General features: G+C 62.7%; 1 protein-coding gene across 3 annotated transcripts in view; it reads right to left on the minus strand.

The window, feature by feature from the left end:
- SBF1 (SET binding factor 1) overlaps positions 1-18,206 on the minus strand; it is a 74,690-nt gene that overhangs the window by 36,024 nt on the left and 20,460 nt on the right. For all 3 annotated transcript variants that reach the window (XM_068189299.1, XM_068189298.1, XM_068189300.1), the window contains exons 2-5: positions 11,468-11,553; positions 2,695-2,832; positions 2,059-2,202; positions 419-529 (exon numbers count right to left, since the gene is read on the minus strand). In XM_068189299.1, coding sequence (XP_068045400.1) covers positions 419-529; positions 2,059-2,202; positions 2,695-2,832; positions 11,468-11,553 — 479 coding nt within the window. The remainder of the gene's footprint in view (positions 1-418; positions 530-2,058; positions 2,203-2,694; positions 2,833-11,467; positions 11,554-18,206) is intronic.

Below are 18,206 nucleotides of genomic sequence, written 5' to 3' on the forward strand. Positions count from 1 at the left end.
TCCCAGCCCTGCTCTCACAGATGGCCCGTGACCACTTGGCTCTGGAGCAGCTCTCCACAGGGAGATCCCACAGGGCTGAGCACAGAGACAGACCCCAGGAGTGCCCAGGGACCAGGGAACGTTTGCGTGGATTGACCAGCACCTACGTCAAGCCCCTGGTGCTCCCTCCCAAGGCAGCAGGAGCCAGGACATGGACGCTGCAGCAGGAACTCCTTGGCCAGTTGAGGATCTGAGTAGGATTTGTGCTTGGAAGCACTCGGGAAGGCAGCAGGGCACGGAGCCAGGCCCTGCCCACAGGGCCCACTCCGGCATGGGGAGCAGGACTGGGCTGGGCTCTGAGGGGACAGGGACGGGACAGCAGGACAGCAGGACAGCAGGACAGCAGGACAGCAGGACAGCAGGACAGCAGGACACCCACCTGCGCTCCCCCCGTGATGGGGATGGTGCAGGTCAGCAGGTTCCCGATGACGTTCTCCAGGGACACGCTCAGCCCGTCCACGTAGATGGTGTAGATCAGCCCCAGGCTGTTCTGGAGAGGGGAGCAGAGCACGGATGAGCAGTGCAGGGAGCTGGGGACACCCCCAGAGCTTGTCCCCGGCCACAAACACACCCTGGCAATGCCAGCTCCAGGTCTTCCTCGTCCACAGTGATGGGATACTCCAGACAGGAGCACATCCCCATCCCTGCACCGACCCCACCAGAGCAGGAGACGTGTCCCCAAGGCCAGAGCTCCCTGGGAGCAGTGCCAAGGGGTTTTCCAAAGCTCCAGGAGAGAGGTGACCAGGGCAGCTGGGCTGCTCCAGCCTCCCAGCACCCCCAGTCCCACAAAACCCAAGGAAGGCATGGCAGGACATCCTTCCCCAGCGAGAGCTGGCTGAGATGCCCAAAATTTGGGTGATGCCCTTGACAGCACACCTGGACTCTGGTCAGCCCTGGGTTGGTCACTGTGGGTCCCTGCCCACAAAAACAGCCCATTCCAACTGGGAAGCAACAGCAGTCCCAGCTCTGGGGGCACCAGCACAGGGCAGCCCTCAGGACAAGCTGGGAACGAGGGAATTCAGGAATTTGTGTTCCAGGCACCCTCAGGGTGTTGTTTCCAACCATCGAGGAAAAGGGAAAACACAAATACTGGGATTTGGAGAGCAGGGCCAGGCAGACTCTGGCACATTGGAATAATGAGGGAAGAGCAGGATAAAGCCTTGCCCACTGGAATAATGAGGGAAGATGAAGCTCAGATTCCTGGGCACTGCAACGAGGAGATGGGAACTGTTTCTGTCCCAGGTGGCAGGACACCTCTGTCTTTGGGAACAAGTGAAGTGATCCTGCCCCCTGGAGTTGCCCCAGCTTGTGCCTGGCAGGACCCCACTCTGCTGTCCCAGGCTTAGCAAAACAGATCCTGAATTTCAGAGAATTCCCACTCCACACATGGCAGGGACACCTCCCACTGTCCCAGGCTGCTCCAGCCCCAGGGTCCAGCCTGGCCCTGGGCACTCACAGGGATCCAGGGGCAGCCCCAGCTGCTCTGGCAATCCCAGCCCAGCCAGGAATTCCCAATTCCCAAGATCCCATCCATCCCTGCCCTCTGGCAGTGGGAGCCATTCCCTGTGTCCTGTCCCTGCAGGCCTTGTCCCCAGTCCCTCTCCAGCTCTCCTGGAGCTCCTTTAGGCCCTGGAATGAGCTGAAAGCTCTCCCTGGAGCCTTCCCTTCTCCAGGCTGGACACTCCCAGCCCATGCCCATGGATACAATCCGTACCCAGCCATACCAAGGCCTCTCCAGGCACACAATGCAGCAGCTCTGGAGCCAGCAGGGCTGGCACAGACACTGCTCCCAGGAACGGGCTGTTCCAGGAGCAGGGCCGGCTGCTGCTCCGTGTCCCGCAGCCGTCCGGGATCAGCAGCAGCTGCGGCCCCACAGCTCCGGGGTGCCAAGGGCAGGACGGGGCCCGGCTCCCAGGGGTTGTGCCAGCGTGTTCCCACTCCCCAGGCAGGAAGCCTTTCCCAGCAGAGCTGCCCTCTCCCCTGAGCAGCATCCCATCTCCCTGTGCTGCCCCGACTCACCCGGAACACCTCGGCGTGGTCCAGCCGCGACACCAGCACCAGGCTCTTGGGAGCGAACAGCTGGGCAGGCTGCACGGGGGACGAGGCCTCCTCCTCCTCCTCCTCCTCCTCCTCGCCCTCACCGTTCCTGGCGTGGCTCGGGGGCTGGGAAGGCACAAACCAGCCAAGGTTGGGGGTTAAGGGATGCTCTTCCCTGTCCCAAACTCCCAGTGCCAGGGTCCAGATTCCTGTGGCACAGGGAAGGCAGGAACTCCTGGCCAGAGCTAAACCCAACTGAGTGCTTCTCCACCAGCACTGCTGACCAGCCTTTCCATCCATCCATGGATTCCTATGGCACAGGAAAGGCAGGAACTCCTGGCCAGAGCTAAACCCAACTGAGTGCTTCTCCACCAGCACTGCTGACCAGCCTTCCCATCCATCCATGGATTCCTATGGCACAGGGAAGGCAGGAACTCCTGGCCAGAGCTAAACCCAACTGAGTGCTTCTCCACCAGCACTGCTGACCAGCCTTCCCATCCATCCATGGATTCCTGTGGCACAGGGAAGGCAGGAACCCCCAGCCAGTGCCAAAGGCAGCCGGGGGTGTCCCTGTCAGTGCCGCCAGCCCCCGTCCCCGTGTCCCCGTGTCCCCGGTACCTGCGGGCTCTCCACGGCCTCCCAGAAGGTGAAGCAGGCGCAGTAGTGCCGCTCCGAGTTGATGTCGGTCAGCACGGCCACGAAGAAGGTGGGGGGGTTCCTCTCGGGGAAGAGCTGCCACCCGCTGGGCTGGCAGAACTGCGGGAGGGACGCAGCGGGCTCAGGGGCTGCCAGCCCTCAGCCGCACCGGCTGATCCCAGCCCCGACCCCCGGGCCCACATCGCCCATGGAGCCTGTGGGGAAGGGCAGCTCCACGGGCCGGGAGCACGGAGAGCATCGGGCAGAGCCCCCCAGCACCTGGAACCTCCCAGCCCCAGGAATTCCCAAATCCCCCCTGCGGGAAGGGGGCAGCACGTCCCCTCCTGTCCGCAGGGACAGCAGGAGCCACCTGGAGAACCCCACACTGGGAGGGGTCATGATGGGACAGCCCAGCCAGGCAGGAGCCCCCAGCTCCCGGGGAAGCTCCCCCCACAGCATGGACACCCCAAACTCTGCACGGACCCCAGACCCACACAGCACGGACACCCCAAATTCTGCACGGACCCCAGACCCCCACAGCACGGACACCCCAAACTCTGCACTGCCCCCAGATCCCCACAGCACAGACACCCCAAACTCTGCACTGCCCCCAGACCCCCACAGCACACAGACCCCAAACTCTGCACGGCCCCCAGACCCACACAGCACGGACACCCCAAACTCTGCACTGCCCCCAGACCCCCACAGCACACAGACCCCAAACTCTGCACGGCCCCCCGACCCACACAGCATGGACACCCCAAACTCTGCACTGCCCCCAGACCCCCACAGCACGGACACCCCAAACTCTGCACTGCCCCCAGACCCCCAGGGCACGGACACCCCAAACTCTGCACTGCCCCCAGACCCACACAGCACAGACACCCCAAACTCTGCACTGCCCCCAGAGCCCCACAGCACGGACACCCCAAACTCTGCACTGCCCCCAGACCCACACAGCACGGACACCCCAAACTCTGCACTGCCCCCAGACCCACACAGCACACAGACCCCAAACTCTGCACTGCCCCCAGACCCACACAGCACACAGACCCCAAACTCTGCACTGCCCCCAGACCCCCACAGCACGGACACCCCAAACTCTGCACTGCCCCCAGACCCCCACAGCATGAACACCCCAAACTCTGCACTGCCCCCAGACCCACATAGCACACAGACCCCAAACTCTGCACGGCCCCCAGACCCACACAGCACACAGACCCCAAACTCTGCACTGCCCCCAGACCCACACAGCACACAGACCCCAAACTCTGCACTGCCCCCAGACCCACACAGCACAGACACCCCAAACTCTGCACTGCCCCTAGACCCACACAGCACACAGACCCCAAACTCTGCACTGCCCCCAGACCCACACAGCATGAACACCCCAAACTCTGCACTGCCCCCAGACCCACACAGCACGGACACCCCAAACTCTGCACTGCCCCTAGACCCACACAGCACGGACACCCCAAACTCTGCACTGCCCCCAGACCCACACAGCACGGACACCCCAAACTCTGCACTGCCCCCAGACCCACACAGCACGGACACCCCAAACTCTGCACTGCCCCCAGACCCACACAGCACACAGACCCCAAACTCTGCACTGCCCCCAGACCCCCACAGCACACAGACCCCAAACTCTGCACGGACCCCAGACCCCCACAGCACACAGACCCCAAACTCTGCACTGCCCCCAGACCCACACAGCACAGACACCCCAAACTCTGCACTGCCCCCAGACCCACACAGCACAGACACCCCAAACTCTGCACTGCCCCCAGACCCACACAGCACACAGACCCCAAACTCTGCACTGCCCCCAGACCCACACAGCACACAGACCCCAAACTCTGCACGGCCCCCAGACCCACACAGCACGGACACCCCAAACTCTGCATTGCCCCCAGACCCCCACAGCACACAGACCCCAAACTCTGCACTGCCCCCAGACCCACACAGCACGGACACCCCAAACTCTGCACTGCCCCCAGACCCACACAGCACACAGACCCCAAACTCTGCACTGCCCCCAGACCCCCACAGCACACAGACCCCAAACTCTGCACTGCCCCCAGACCCCCACAGCACACAGACCCCAAACTCTGCACTGCCCCCAGACCCACACAGCACAGACACCCCAAACTCTGCACTGCCCCCAGACCCACACAGCACGGACACCCCAAACTCTGCACTGCCCCCAGACCCACACAGCACGGACACCCCAAACTCTGCACTGCCCCCAGACCCCCATGGCACGGACACCCCAAACTCTGCACTGCCCCCAGACCCACACAGCACACAGACCCCAAACTCTGCACTGCCCCCAGACCCCCACAGCACACAGACCCCAAACTCTGCACTGCCCCCAGACCCACACAGCACAGACACCCCAAACTCTGCACTGCCCCCAGACCCACACAGCATGGACACCCCAAACTCTGCACTGCCCCCAGACCCACACAGCACACAGACCCCAAACTCTGCACTGCCCCCAGACCCACACAGCACACAGACCCCAAACTCTGCACTGCCCCCAGACCCACACAGCACAGACACCCCAAACTCTGCACTGCCCCCAGACCCACACAGCACACAGACCCCAAACTCTGCACTGCCCCCAGACCCACACAGCACACAGACCCCAAACTCTGCACGGACCCCAGACCCACACAGCACAGACACCCCAAACTCTGCACTGCCCCCAGACCCACACAGCACGGACACCCCAAACTCTGCACTGCCCCCAGACCCCCACAGCATGGACACCCCAAACTCTGCACTGCCCCCAGACCCACACAGCACACAGACCCCAAACTCTGCACTGCCCCCAGACCCACACAGCAGAGACACCCCAAACTCTGCACTGCCCCCAGACCCCCACAGCACACAGACCCCAAACTCTGCACTGCCCCCAGACCCACACAGCACGGACACCCCAAACTCTGCACTGCCCCCAGACCCACACAGCACAGACACCCCAAACTCTGCACTGCCCCCAGACCCACACAGCACACAGACCCCAAACTCTGCACTGCCCCCAGACCCACACAGCACAGACACCCCAAACTCTGCACTGCCCCCAGACCCACACAGCACAGACACCCCAAACTCTGCACTGCCCCCAGACCCACACAGCACACAGACCCCAAACTCTGCACTGCCCCCAGACCCACACAGCACAGACACCCCAAACTCTGCACTGCCCCCAGACCCACACAGCACACAGACCCCAAACTCTGCACTGCCCCCAGACCCACACAGCATGGACACCCCAAACTCTGCACTGCCCCCAGACCCCCACAGCATGGACACCCCAAACTCTGCACTGCCCCCAGACCCACACAGCACACAGACCCCAAACTCTGCACTGCCCCCAGACCCCCACAGCACGGACACCCCAAACTCTGCACTGCCCCCAGACCCACACAGCACAGACACCCCAAACTCTGCACTGCCCCCAGACCCACACAGCAGAGACACCCCAAACTCTGCACTGCCCCCAGACCCCCAGGGCACGGACACCCCAAACTTGCACAGCCCCAGCCCACCGTGGGCCAGACACCCCATGCCAGCACCACACAGAAGGAAAGGGGACACGTGGGACACGGGCTCTGGAGTGGCTCCAGGAGGTGGCACCATTCCCCTGGCTCAAACACGGGCCCGCCGGTGCCATCCCACTGCACCAGCCCCTGGCACTCCCCAGAGCCCCTCCCAGGGCCGGGGTAATTCCAGCCGCTGGCCCCAGGACTCCCCCGGCTTCCCGAGTCTCAGGGGGTTTTCTCGATTTCCTCAGGGCTGCATTTGGCTGCTGAGGAGCCGTGGAAAATTCCCTGCGTGCGGGACAGCCCGGCTCCTTCCAGCCCGGTTCCTTCCAGCCCGGCTCCTCCCGGGCTGGAGGCACGCTGAGAACACGGGAATTCTGCAAACCCCGGGAGGAGAACGAGGTGGCACCAGGGCCTGGCGAGCTCAGGAACTCTGCCCCAGCTCCCTCAGGAAGCCTGGGTGGATCCCACCTGAGAGTTTCCCTGCTGTTCACCAGTCCCCGTGCTCAAGGCACCCGTGGATCCTGCTGTCCTCCCTGGGAAGAGCCCACGGGACAGGAGCTGGGCTTTGTCCGGATCCTTGGGATGGCAGCAGGAGGGACGGGAGGAGAAAGCACCCCAGGAGCTGCTTCCCACATCCTGTGTCCTTGGAAAGCAAGGACCCGGGGCTTCTCCACCCCAGGGCCCCAGAACACCGGGATGAGCACACGGTGTCACTGTCACGGTGTCACTGTCCCAGGGAATTGCCCCTCACTGCTCCCAGATCTCCTGGCACTGCGGGAATGAGGAGCCCAGGGCACACGGAGCTGCCGGGTCAGGATCATGGAATCAGGGAATCCTGGAATGGTTTGGGTGGGAAGGGAGCTCAGAGCCCCTGCAGTGCCACCCCTGCCATGGCAGGGACACCTCCCACTGTCCCAGGCTGCTCCAGCCCCAGCATCCAGCCTGGCCCTGGGCACTGCCAGGGATCCAGGGGCAGCCCCAGCTGCTCTGGCAATCCCAGCCCAGGCCCTCCCCACCCTCCCAGGCAGGAATTCCTTCCTAAGATCCCACCTAAATCTCCCCTCTTTTAGTTTTAAACCCTTCCTCCTTGTCCTGGCTCCCACCCAGCATTCCCACTGCCACATCCCAGACAGGGATGCACTCCAGGACCACGGTGTCACCCTCCCCTGAGAGACAGGAGGGGTGGGAGGTCCCAGAAACCCACCAAGCCACTTGGGACACAGAGACAGCTTCCTAAAAATGCCACCTGCTGAGAGGAGGGGTCACACCTGGATCAGGTGACACCGCGGGAGCACACGGAAACGCTGGAGTCACTCCCAGCCCAGTCTGACCTCACTCAATCCCACCTGGATAATTCATCCTGCAGGAGCCCCGTGATGCCACCCCCACTGCCCCACCTCACCCAGGAAGGAAAACTAAGGGAATGGGCACGGCTGGTAGGGCTAGGACAGTGGAATCAGCCCCAAGGGGGCCACTGACGCTTGGGCACCCTGAGGTGCCACAGGTGAAGGGAATCAAAACCACAGATCCCCATGGACAGAGCAGGATCATGGAATTGCTTGGTGTGGAAAAGCCCCCTGAGCCGGCCAAGCCCAACCATTCTCACTCAGCACTGCCATGGCCACCACTGCCCATATCCCCAAGTGCCACATCCACACAGCTCTGAAATCCCTCCAGGGATGGGCACTCCACCCCTGCCCTGGGCAGCTGTGCCAGGGTTGTACAGCCTTTTCCAGGAGGAATTTCCCCAAAATCCACCCCGAGGCTCCCCTGGCCCAGCCTGAGGCCATTCCCTCTCCTCCTGTCCCTGTTCCCTGGAGCACAGCCCGACCCCCCTGGCTCCACTCTCCTCCCTCATCAGTTCTTCCCCAGTTACTCCATAGCCTTTCCCAAGGATCCATTTTGCAAGGATTCTGCCTGTGATGTCCCAAGCCATGCTCCTGGTCATTTATTTTTCCAGCTGATCCCACCCAGGGGAAAGTGCGGTGGTGCCTCTCCTCCCTCTGGAGCGCTCCCCAAACAGCTGCGGGCTCCGAGGGCTCGGCTGCGGCTGCCAGCCCTGGATCCGCCTGCCAGGGGAGGGAAACGCCTGGGGATTGGGATGGCCAGGCTGGACATTGGGGCTGGAGCTCCTGGGACAGTGGGAGGTGTCCCTGCCATGGCAGGGTGGCACTGGAGGGGCTCTGAGCTCCCTGACTACCCAAACCAGTCTGAGATTCCATGGACACATCGGGTGAGGCTCAGCCACCGGTGCCTAAATCCAAGCAGCACAGGACACTTCCTGACAGCAGTGTTCCCATCCTCTGGAAGTGGAGAGCCCCCAGCCTGTGGCCCCCGTCCCAGCCATCCCCTTCAGTCAGGGCTGGGACACAGCATTTTCCTACAGACACCTCAGAGACCCCAAACTCTGCACTGCCCCAAGACCCCCACGGCACAGAGCCTGCCTGGGGTGCTTTGCTCCCAGGGAGCAAACCTTGGACACACCTGTGCCCACCTCACCATGGAATCCTGGAATGGGTTGGGTGGGAAGGGAGCTCAGAGCCCCTGCAGTGCCACCCCTGCCATGGCAGGGACACCTCCCACTGTCCCAGGCTGCTCCAGCCCCAGGGTCCAGCCTGGCCTTGGGCACTGCCAGGGATCCAGGGGCAGCCCCATCTGCTCTGGCAATTCCAGCCCAGCCAGGAATTCCTCATTCCCAAGATCCCATCCAGCCCTGCCCTCTGGCAGCGGGAGCCATTCCCTGTGTCCTGTCCCTGCAGGCCTTGTCCCCAGTCCCTCTGCAGCTCCCCTGGAGCTCCTTTAGGACCTGGAAGCTGCTGGATGTCCCGGAATGCTGGCAGAGGTGGAGCAGGTCTGGAGGCCTGGACACACCCAGCAGGTGCCAAAACCATCCCAGAGCTGCCTCAGGACATGGAAAATCCCACACCGACCTGTAGGATCATGGCATGGAAGGTCCTAAAGCCCAATGCCAAAGAAAGACCCAAAAAGGAGAGTGGGAATGGCCCTGAGCCCCTCTGGAGCACAGGGAACTCTTTGGATTTACAGGAATCTCCATTCCCACCTGGATCCCCCTGTTCCAGTAAAGACCCCGGGCTGTGAGGCTGCTCCCCTGGGAACGCCCTCACCCCTGGGAATGCCCCCACCAGGCAGCTCCCAGGGCTCTGCAGGAACAGCTCTGGGCAGGCAGGGAGAGGCTCCCAGGGAGATTTATCCACACTCTGTGCCTGTCCCCAGAGGAACTCAATCCATTAAAATGAGCTATTTCTGTTGGGAATTGCTGCCGGACACTGCGCACGGCCAGGAGCTCCAAATCCCACCTCCCTGCACACCCTGGGAACGCTTTTTTCCCCAAAAAGCTGTCAAGGAGGATCAGCCCTGACTGCAGTGTCACATCCCACCCGGCCCCCGGGATGGGCTCCCGTGGATTTCCCGAGCTGCCTTCGGATCAACCCCACGTGCTGCTCCCCCAGGACACTCGGAGAGTTTGTGGGAAGCCCTGGAGCCACCCCTGGCTCCCAACAGCACAGGGCTCCAATTGTTTAAATTCCAAGGATTTTTTGGCTGGACAGTTTGACCCTTGGGAAAAAAACGCTGCTTTGCTCCTGCTTGGGACAGTTCCCAAGTCCCTGCAGACACCAGGAAACTCGGAGCAGAAAAATAAAATAAAAATAAATGTGTGATTTTGCCTCGGATAAAACAGCACAAAAAGGTCCCAAACTGCACTGGAATATCAGGGGACACACGATGGGAGGAGGAGCTGGACACTGCTGATCCCAGTAACAATGGGATGAGGAGCCAGTGACCCCACTGATGGTGGGCAGGGACACCTCCCCGTGTCCCAAGTGCTCCCAGCCCCAGTGTCCAGCCTGGCCTTGGGCTCTGCCAGGGATCCAGGGGCAGCCCCAGCTGCTCTGGGTACCCTGTGCCAGGGCCTCCCAGCCAGGAATTCCTTCCCAAGATCCCACCTAAAAGGATGTCCATCCCTGGCACAGCTGCCCAGGGCAGTGGTGGAGTCCCCATCCCTGCAGGGATTTCAAAGCCACGTGGATGTGGCACTTGGGGACATGGGCAGCGGTGGCCTTGGCACCACTGATTGCACTCAATGGGCTCAGAGGGATTTTCCAACCCAAATAAATCCATGATCCCGTGAACCCCAGGGGGAATGGAGCAGCTTCCAGAGGGCTCAGCCTGCGGGTCTGTCCCAGCCCATGCTTTTCATTGGGAATGGAGCTCCAGCTCCATTCTCCATTCCTGGAGCTCCAGGGCACAGGGCCAGGGTTGGGAGGGGCTCCCACTCCAGTTTAGCAATGAGGGGAACAACCCCACCCTCCTGGATGAGCTGGAGCTGGTCCAGAGGATCCCCACAGCAGCACATCCCGGGAATGTCCCAGCTCTGAGCTGATCCCAAAGCACTCCTGAGAGCAGGTGACCGTGTCCAGAGCGCTGGGGACACCCAGAGCCTGGCCCTGGGATCCAGCCTCAGGCAGAGCAACAGGAGCTGGGGGTGCTCAGCCTGGAGAAAAGGAGACTCAGGGTGGTCTCAGCACTCTCCACAGCTCCTGAAAGGTGCCTGTGCTCAGCTGGGGCTGGGCTCTTTCTCCAGGCAGCACTGGCAGAACCAGAGCACACAGGCTCAAGCTGAGCCCAGGGAAATTCAGGTTGGATATCAGGAAAAAGCTTTTCCAGAAAGGGTGACAAAGTTCTGGAATGGCTGCCCGGGGAGGTGGTGGGGTCACCAGCCCTGGATGTGTTTAAAGAGCCTGGAGGTGGCACTGGGTGCCAGGGTCTGGCTGAGCTGTTGGGGCTGGGCTGGACTCGATGCTCTTGGAGGTCTCTCCCAGCCCAGGGATTGTGTGTGATTGTGATTGTGATTGTGATTGTGTGTGACTGTGTGAATTCTGTGAGATCCTGTGATTCTGTAATTCTGTGATCCTGTGATAGGCCTGCCCATGCTCCTGGGGGGCTGTGGACACTAAGGCTGCATCCATGGCTCCTCCAGGACACATTCCAGCATCCCAGAAGAGGAGGGGTAGCAGGAGGCCAGCAGAGGAGCCAGCACTGGATCCCACCGTTTCTGGAGAGTTCCACAGCTGGAGATGCACCCGGGTCATGTGGGGACTGCTCCCTCCTGGCCCCCCAGTCAGACCCTGTGTCCCGTGTCACCCCCCGGTGTCACCCCCCGGTGTCCCCCAGCCACTCACCAGCTCGATTCCCTGTGGGAAGGGGTTGTCCTCCCAGTCCTTCTCCGGGAAGCGCTGCAGGATCTGTCCCTGTCCATCCCCGCTGCCTGTGGAGATAAAATGGGATTAGAGGGCAGCAGGTACCCCCCATGCCCCGGGAGTGCTGGGCTGGAACCCCAGGGTGCTCCAGCTCCGCATGGATGGGGCAGCACAGGAGAGACCCCAGCCCCTTCCAGGCCGAGCAGCACTGCCACTCCAGCGGGGAACAGCAGAGATTCCAGGGAATCCTGGAGCAAACAGCTCCCAGAGCCTTCTCTGGAGGTGGGAACGATACTGGAGCAGCAGCTCCAGCCCCTCTCCAGCCAGAACTTCCTTCCCTGTGGTCCCAACATGGACAGCACCCCCCACTCGAGCTGCACTCCCTGCTCCTCATCTCCCCGCTGGCCTTTCCCCAAACAACCCTGCCCGGGATTTGCTTTCAGGTTCCCGACAGCTCCTGCTTCCCCGGAGCTTTATGGAGCACTGGGAGCACTCCAAACCCTCCCCTGCCCCCCAGCCCACACTACTCCAGACCCTAAATCCTGCTGTTTCCCATGGAGCTGGCCTGGACAGCCTGGAAAAGGCTCAGCAGGGCTGGCGGGCATTCCAGGAGCAGCCGGCTCTGGGACAGCCCGAGGTGACAGACACCGAGTGCTCCTGTCACAGACCCTGCCAGGCTGGGAAGGGCTCCCACACTGCTCACGCCTCTCCAGAGACAGAGCCGCTCGTGGATCCAGCTGGGAATCACGAATCCCAAGGATTCTGGCCCAGCCAGGAAGGCAGGCAGCCCTGTGATGGGGAGAGGGGGCTCCTTGCAGCCCCTTCCGGAGCTGCTGAGGGATTATCCATTTCCAGGGAGCACCCGGGGCCAGGAGCACCCACTCCCATCCCGGGAGCCAGGCCCTGGCCATGGAATGGGGCAGGGAAAGCAGGAGGAGCACCAGGGAAAAGCTATTTTGGGAGCCCAGACGAGTCCCCAGGGTGTCGCTCACCGCCTGGCAGCCACAGCTGGATTTAGCAGCACCAGGAGAGGGAAAGGGAAAGGGAAAGGGGCCATTTATAGCCCTGGGCCCAAAAAGGAAAGGCTGGAGCCAAACTGGGCACCAAATATCCACAGGCATTGGGTCAACCAGATCCTGCCTGGCCACGTGCTCCCACACCACAGCCCTGCTCCTACACCACGTCCCTGCTCCGTCACCACGTCCCCCTGGAGGCAGCCCTGGCCCCGAGTGCTCCGAGCCCTGGCCCCGAGTGCTCCGAGCCCTGGCCAAAGGCTGCCCGCTCCCAGTGCCAAGGGCTCGGCTCAAGCTCCAGACAGGAAAATCCCTTGCGATCCACACGTCAGGATTACAGCTCCGACGGCTCCAAGCTGTGCCCTCCACATCCAGCCCTGCCACGGCTTCACTGCAATATCCTCAGTTAAAGGGGAATAGATACAAGACCACAAAATCCTGGAAAGTTTGGGTGGGAAGGGAGCTCAGAGCCCCTGCAGTGCCACCCCTGCCATGGCAGGGACACCTCCCACTGTTCCAGGCTGCTCCAGCCCCAGGGTCCAGCCTGGCCCTGGGCACTCACAGGGATCCAGGGGCAGCCCCAGCTGCTCTGGCAATCCCAGCCCAGCCAGGAATTCCCAATTCCCAAGATCCCATCCATCCCTGCCCTCTGGCAGTGGGAGCCATTCCCTGTGTCCTGTCCCTGCAGGCCTTGTCCCCAGTCCCTCTGCAGCTCTCCTGGAGCCCCTTCAGGCCTGGCAGGGGCTCTGAGCTCTCCCTGGAGCCTTCTCCTCTCCAGGGGAACATTCCCAGCTCTCCCAGCCTGGATCCCTGGGATCCGAGGGGCTCCAGCCCTGCAGCAGCTCCATGGATTCCTCTGGGCTCTCTCCAGCAGCTCCAGGTGCTGCTGCTGTGTCCCCAGGGCTGGGGCAGCTCTGCAGGTGGCTCTCACCTGCGGGGGCACAGGGGCAGGATCCCCCTGCCCTGCTGCCCACACTGGGGCTCAGCCCAGGGCTGGGGGGTCTCAGGCTCATCATCCTCAACACAAACAGAAATCATTCCAAGGGCTGTGAGAACAATGGGAATCTGGACTCACGGGGTTTTCCCAGAGCCAGGAGCTGCCACCCTTCAGCCAGCTGCAGGCAGGTACATCCTGATTTTAGGGACTGTCAGCAACAGCCTGAGTCAGGAATGCAGCAGTTCCCTCAGCTGCTCCTCGGGCAGCCTGATCCCAGCCTTCCCTCTTCCCACCATTCAGCTCCCTATCGCCCGCGGGATCGGCGCGTCCCTTCCTGCCCGGGAGAGCTGGACCTGCCCCATCCATTCTCCTGCCATCCCAGCTGAGATCCCTGGGAAAGCTCGCGATTCCTGGGAAAGCACGTGTGCCTGTGAACCTCGGCCTGCGGGCAGCTGCTGCTCCGTCCTTCCTGCGGCTCCTGCGGGGCCGGGGGGACACCTGGGGGAGCCGGGCCCCTCCCGGGCCGCGCTGGAAGGTCACGGGATGTTGTTGTGATACAGGAAATTCTAAATAAGCCCAGAGGTAAACACGGGGCTGAGCCACGGCACCGGATGACCCCGGCTGGGAGCGCTGGCACGCCGGGACACTGCCGGGAACAGCGCTGCTCCGGAGGGTCACGGACACTCGAGCGCCGTCCCTCGCTCCGTGTCCCCCAGATGATGGGGCAAGAGGAGCTGCGCCTCGGCGCTGCACACGGAGCAGCCAGGCCTCTGAGCCCCGGGTCTGGAGTGTTCCCAGAGCCTGCAGGAGGTGCCCACCTTCCCTGGAAAGCCCGGGGATCCAGAGGTGGAGTACGGCAGCCCCAGCCCACCCCAGCGCCACAGGCACGTCCTGCTCTGGGGCAGCCACGGGCTCTGGGCACAGAACCAGCCCCGCAGCAGCTCCTGCAGCCCTTTCACAGAATTCACAGCATCACAGAATCCCTGGGCTGGGAGAGACCTCCAAGAGCGTCGAGTCCAGCCCAGCCCCAACAGCTCAGCCAGACCCTGGCACCCAGTGCCACCTCCAGGCTCTTTAAACACATCCAGGGCTGGTGACCCCACCACCTCCCCGGGCAGCCATTCCAGAACTTTGTCACCCTTTCTGGAAAAGCTTTTTCCTGATATCCAACCTGAATTTCCCTGGGCTCAGCTTGAGCCTGTGTGCTCTGGTTCTGCCAGTGCTGCCTGGAGAAAGAGCCCAGCCCCAGCTGAGCACAGGCACCTTTCAGGAGCTGTGGAGAGTGCTGAGGCCACCCTGAGTCTCCTTTTCCTGAGGAGCTGGATGCAACAGAGAGAGAAGAAGAGGGAATTTTCTCAGGGATGTGAGGCAAAGGAGCTTGTTTGGAACAAGCCCTGTCCCACCCCTCACACCTGACACCCTCCACTCCCAGGTGACTGGAGGTGTTTCACCACCAGCATGGGACCACTGGTCTGGCCAGTCCCCAGGAACCACTCCTCTGCAGGCTGGGACACGACTCCCACACCCCTGAACCTCAGAAATTCGGGATGAAATCATCCAGGGGAAGTCAAAGTTCATACAACACAGCCCAGCATTGGAGCTGGCGCAGGTCACCAGAGCAGCTGGGGCTGCCCCTGGGTCCCTGGCAGTGCCCAAGGCCAGGCTGGACCCTGGGGCTGGAGCGGCCTGGGACAGTGGGAGGTGTCCCTGCCATGCAACTGGTTAAGACTTAAGGTCCCTTCCATCCCAAACTATTCCACGATTCCGTGTCCTCCCCACAGGAGCCAGAGCTGTTCCAGCCCTCCTTCCCCCAGGCTCCAACCTGGAGGTGAAGTCCAGCCAGGAGAGAGTGTGGAATCACTTTGGAAACATCCAGTACCTTCAGATACCTTAAATTATTCCAGAAACATTCATTTCACACCATCAATGATTCTCCAGCTCCGCCAGGTTCAGGAGCAGGCTCATCCCTGCCTGGAAGCACAGGCTGAGGCTTCTGAGAGCCTCTCACTGCAGGAATTATTTATAAATTCAGCAGCTTTACAGCACCAGGAAATCCTTGGTGCTCCAAAGCCCTGCCTGGAGGTGGCTCCTGTAAAGGCAATGACAGAGCAGGCACGAGGCCACACAACCTGCCAGGACCTGGAGCTGCTGCCCAGGGCGCTCGGAGCCGAGCTCTGACCCCAGCCCAGCCCGGAGCTGCTCCAGACAGGCAAACGAAGCCCAGCCCGGCAGGAGCAGGGTGCTTGGAACGGGGCAGGAGCCATGAATCCCTGCAGCAGCACCAAACAGGATTGGGAAATGCCCCGCAAGCCCTGGGAGCCATTGCATCAAGCAGCACCAACCAACGCAGCGGGGAGCGCTGGAGCAGCTCCTGAAAGCACCCCAGGCCAGGCTGCAGGGGCTGGGAGCAGCCTGGCACAGTGGCAGTGTCCCTGCCATGGCCGGGGTGGCACTGCAGGGGCTCTGGGGTCCCTTCCCACCCGAGCAACTCTGGGGCTGCCTGATCCTCCAGTCACGCTCTGTCCTCCCTGTGCACTGAGGGGCGGCTCCTGCCAGGGCACGGCACACAGCCAGAGCAGGGAGGGCACTGCGGGGCTGGAACGTGAGCCCGGGGGGCAGGAGGCCGATGGCCCCTGGGCTGTGGCAGCCCCGGTGTGGGCACAGCCCAGGGCAGGGACTGTCCCCTGTGCTGGCCCTGCTGAGGGACCCCCTGGAATCCTGGGGGCAGCTCCGGGCCCCTCCCGCCAGGAGAGCCCTGGAGGGGCTGGAGTGCCCAGGGAATGGAGCTGGGAAGGGGCTGGAGCCCCGGGAGGGGCTGAGGGAGCTGGGAAGGGGCTCAGCCTGGAGCAGAGGAGGCTCAGGGGGACCTTGTGGCTCTGCACGAGTCCCTGACAGGAGGGGACAGCCGGGGGGGGTCGGGCTGTGCTCCAGGGAACAGGGACAGGAGGAGAGGGAACGGCCTCAGGCTGGGCCAGGGCAGCCTCAGGGGGGATTTTGGGGAAATTCCTCCTGGAAAGGGCTGTGCAGCCCTGGCACAGGAGTGGAGTGCCCATCCCTGGAGGGATTCCAGAGCTGTGTGGATGTGGCACCTGGGGACAGGTCAGCAGTGGCCTGGGCAGTGCTGGGAACGGTTGGATTCAATGGTCTGGGAGGGCTTTTCCAACCTGACTCCATGAATCCATGGTGTCAGAAGAAAACAGCCCTGTCCCCAGGGAAGGCCTGTGCAGGACATTCCCACGCCGATGGAGCCAGTGGCATTTGTCACCAGCAGGGGCTGCCAGCCCAGGTGGGCCGGAACCAGGGCCCAAGGACCAAACCTGCCACCACCAGCTGCTGGGACAAAGCAAGCGGGCCACGGCGCGATCAAAGCCTGGCACTGGGGCTCCGGCAGCTCCGCCTGGAATTCCCCAGGATCCGGGAGCAGCACAGCACCCGGAGCTGGGCCCGGGCCAGGCCAGGCTGCAGCACCTGCCCCGCATGGCACCGGCTCCGGGCAGGAAGCTCCGGAGGCAGGAAAGGCCCGCGGGAACACGGCTGGAGCCTGCGGCTGCCAGGGAGTTCCCACACAGCCACAGGCTGTCTGTCACAGCAGGGGCTGATGGCCTGGGATGGTGACATCCCATCCCATCCTGTCCCCAAACCCCTGTGACCACCTCCTGTCATCCCCCCAGTCATGTCCTGGGACTGCATCCCCCTTCCCACATCTCCACCACAATCCTGGAATGGGTTGGGTGGGAAGGGAGCTCAGAGCCCCTGCAGTGCCACCCCTGCCATGGCAGGGACACCTCCCACTGTCCCAGGCTGCTCCAGCCCCAGGGTCCAGCCTGGCCTTGGACATTCCAGGGATCCAGGGGCAGCCCCAGCTGCTCTGGCAATTCCAGCCCAGCCAGGAATTCCCAATTCCCAAGATCCCATCCATCCCTGCCCTCTGGCAGTGGGAGCCATTCCCTGTGTCCTGTCCCTGCAGGCCTTGTCCCCAGTCCCTCTGCAGCTCTCCTGGAGCCCCTTTAGTGGCGCTGGGCACTCTGGGACACTGGGACGTGTCCCTGCCATGGCAGGGGTGGCACTGGATGGGGTTTGATGTCCCTTCCCGCCCAACAATTCCATGATTCTCGGCCGTGTCACACCAACCTGAGGACAACCAGCCCATCCTTCACCACTCTGTTCAGGAGGAATCACCACCTGAGTGGGGAGCTGGGATATTCCAGCCCTGGCCATCAGCTCCTCCCTCCCTCCCAAAGAGCAGGAATAAGGCACAGACAGGGATGAGCCATCCCAGCCCAGCCCTGCAGCCCCCCGCCCCCAAGCCCACCCAGAACAACACCCGAGTGTCTGCAGTGGGGACAAAGGAGCCTCTGTTCCTGTGGCGTGTCCCCGCCGGGGGCACGGAGAATGGCCTTTCTATGGAGGGAACAAAGGGGCCGTTTGTGGGGCCGGGGGCGGCCCCGCTGCTCCGGCCACTGCCAGGAAAGCCCACCCGGCCCAGGGCGAGCACACGGTCCCGGTCCCACCCCTGGCCACCAGCATGGGATGGGACAGCCCTGTCCCCACCAGCACCAACGGCAGGTGCTGGCAGCTCCCTGTGCCAATCCCAGGATCCCTGAGGCTGGAAAAGGCCCCTGGGATCACCAAGTCCCAGCTGTGCCCCATGCCCACCTTGTCCCCAGCCCAGAGCCCCGAGTGCCACCTCCAGGAATTCCCTGGACACCTCCAGCGATGGCCACTCCAAAGCTCCCTGGGCAATGGAATCCCTGTTCCAGTGCTGGACAAC

This window comes from Anomalospiza imberbis, chromosome 5, assembly GCF_031753505.1.
Source record: "Anomalospiza imberbis isolate Cuckoo-Finch-1a 21T00152 chromosome 5, ASM3175350v1, whole genome shotgun sequence".
Lineage (NCBI taxonomy): Eukaryota > Metazoa > Chordata > Aves > Passeriformes > Viduidae > Anomalospiza > Anomalospiza imberbis.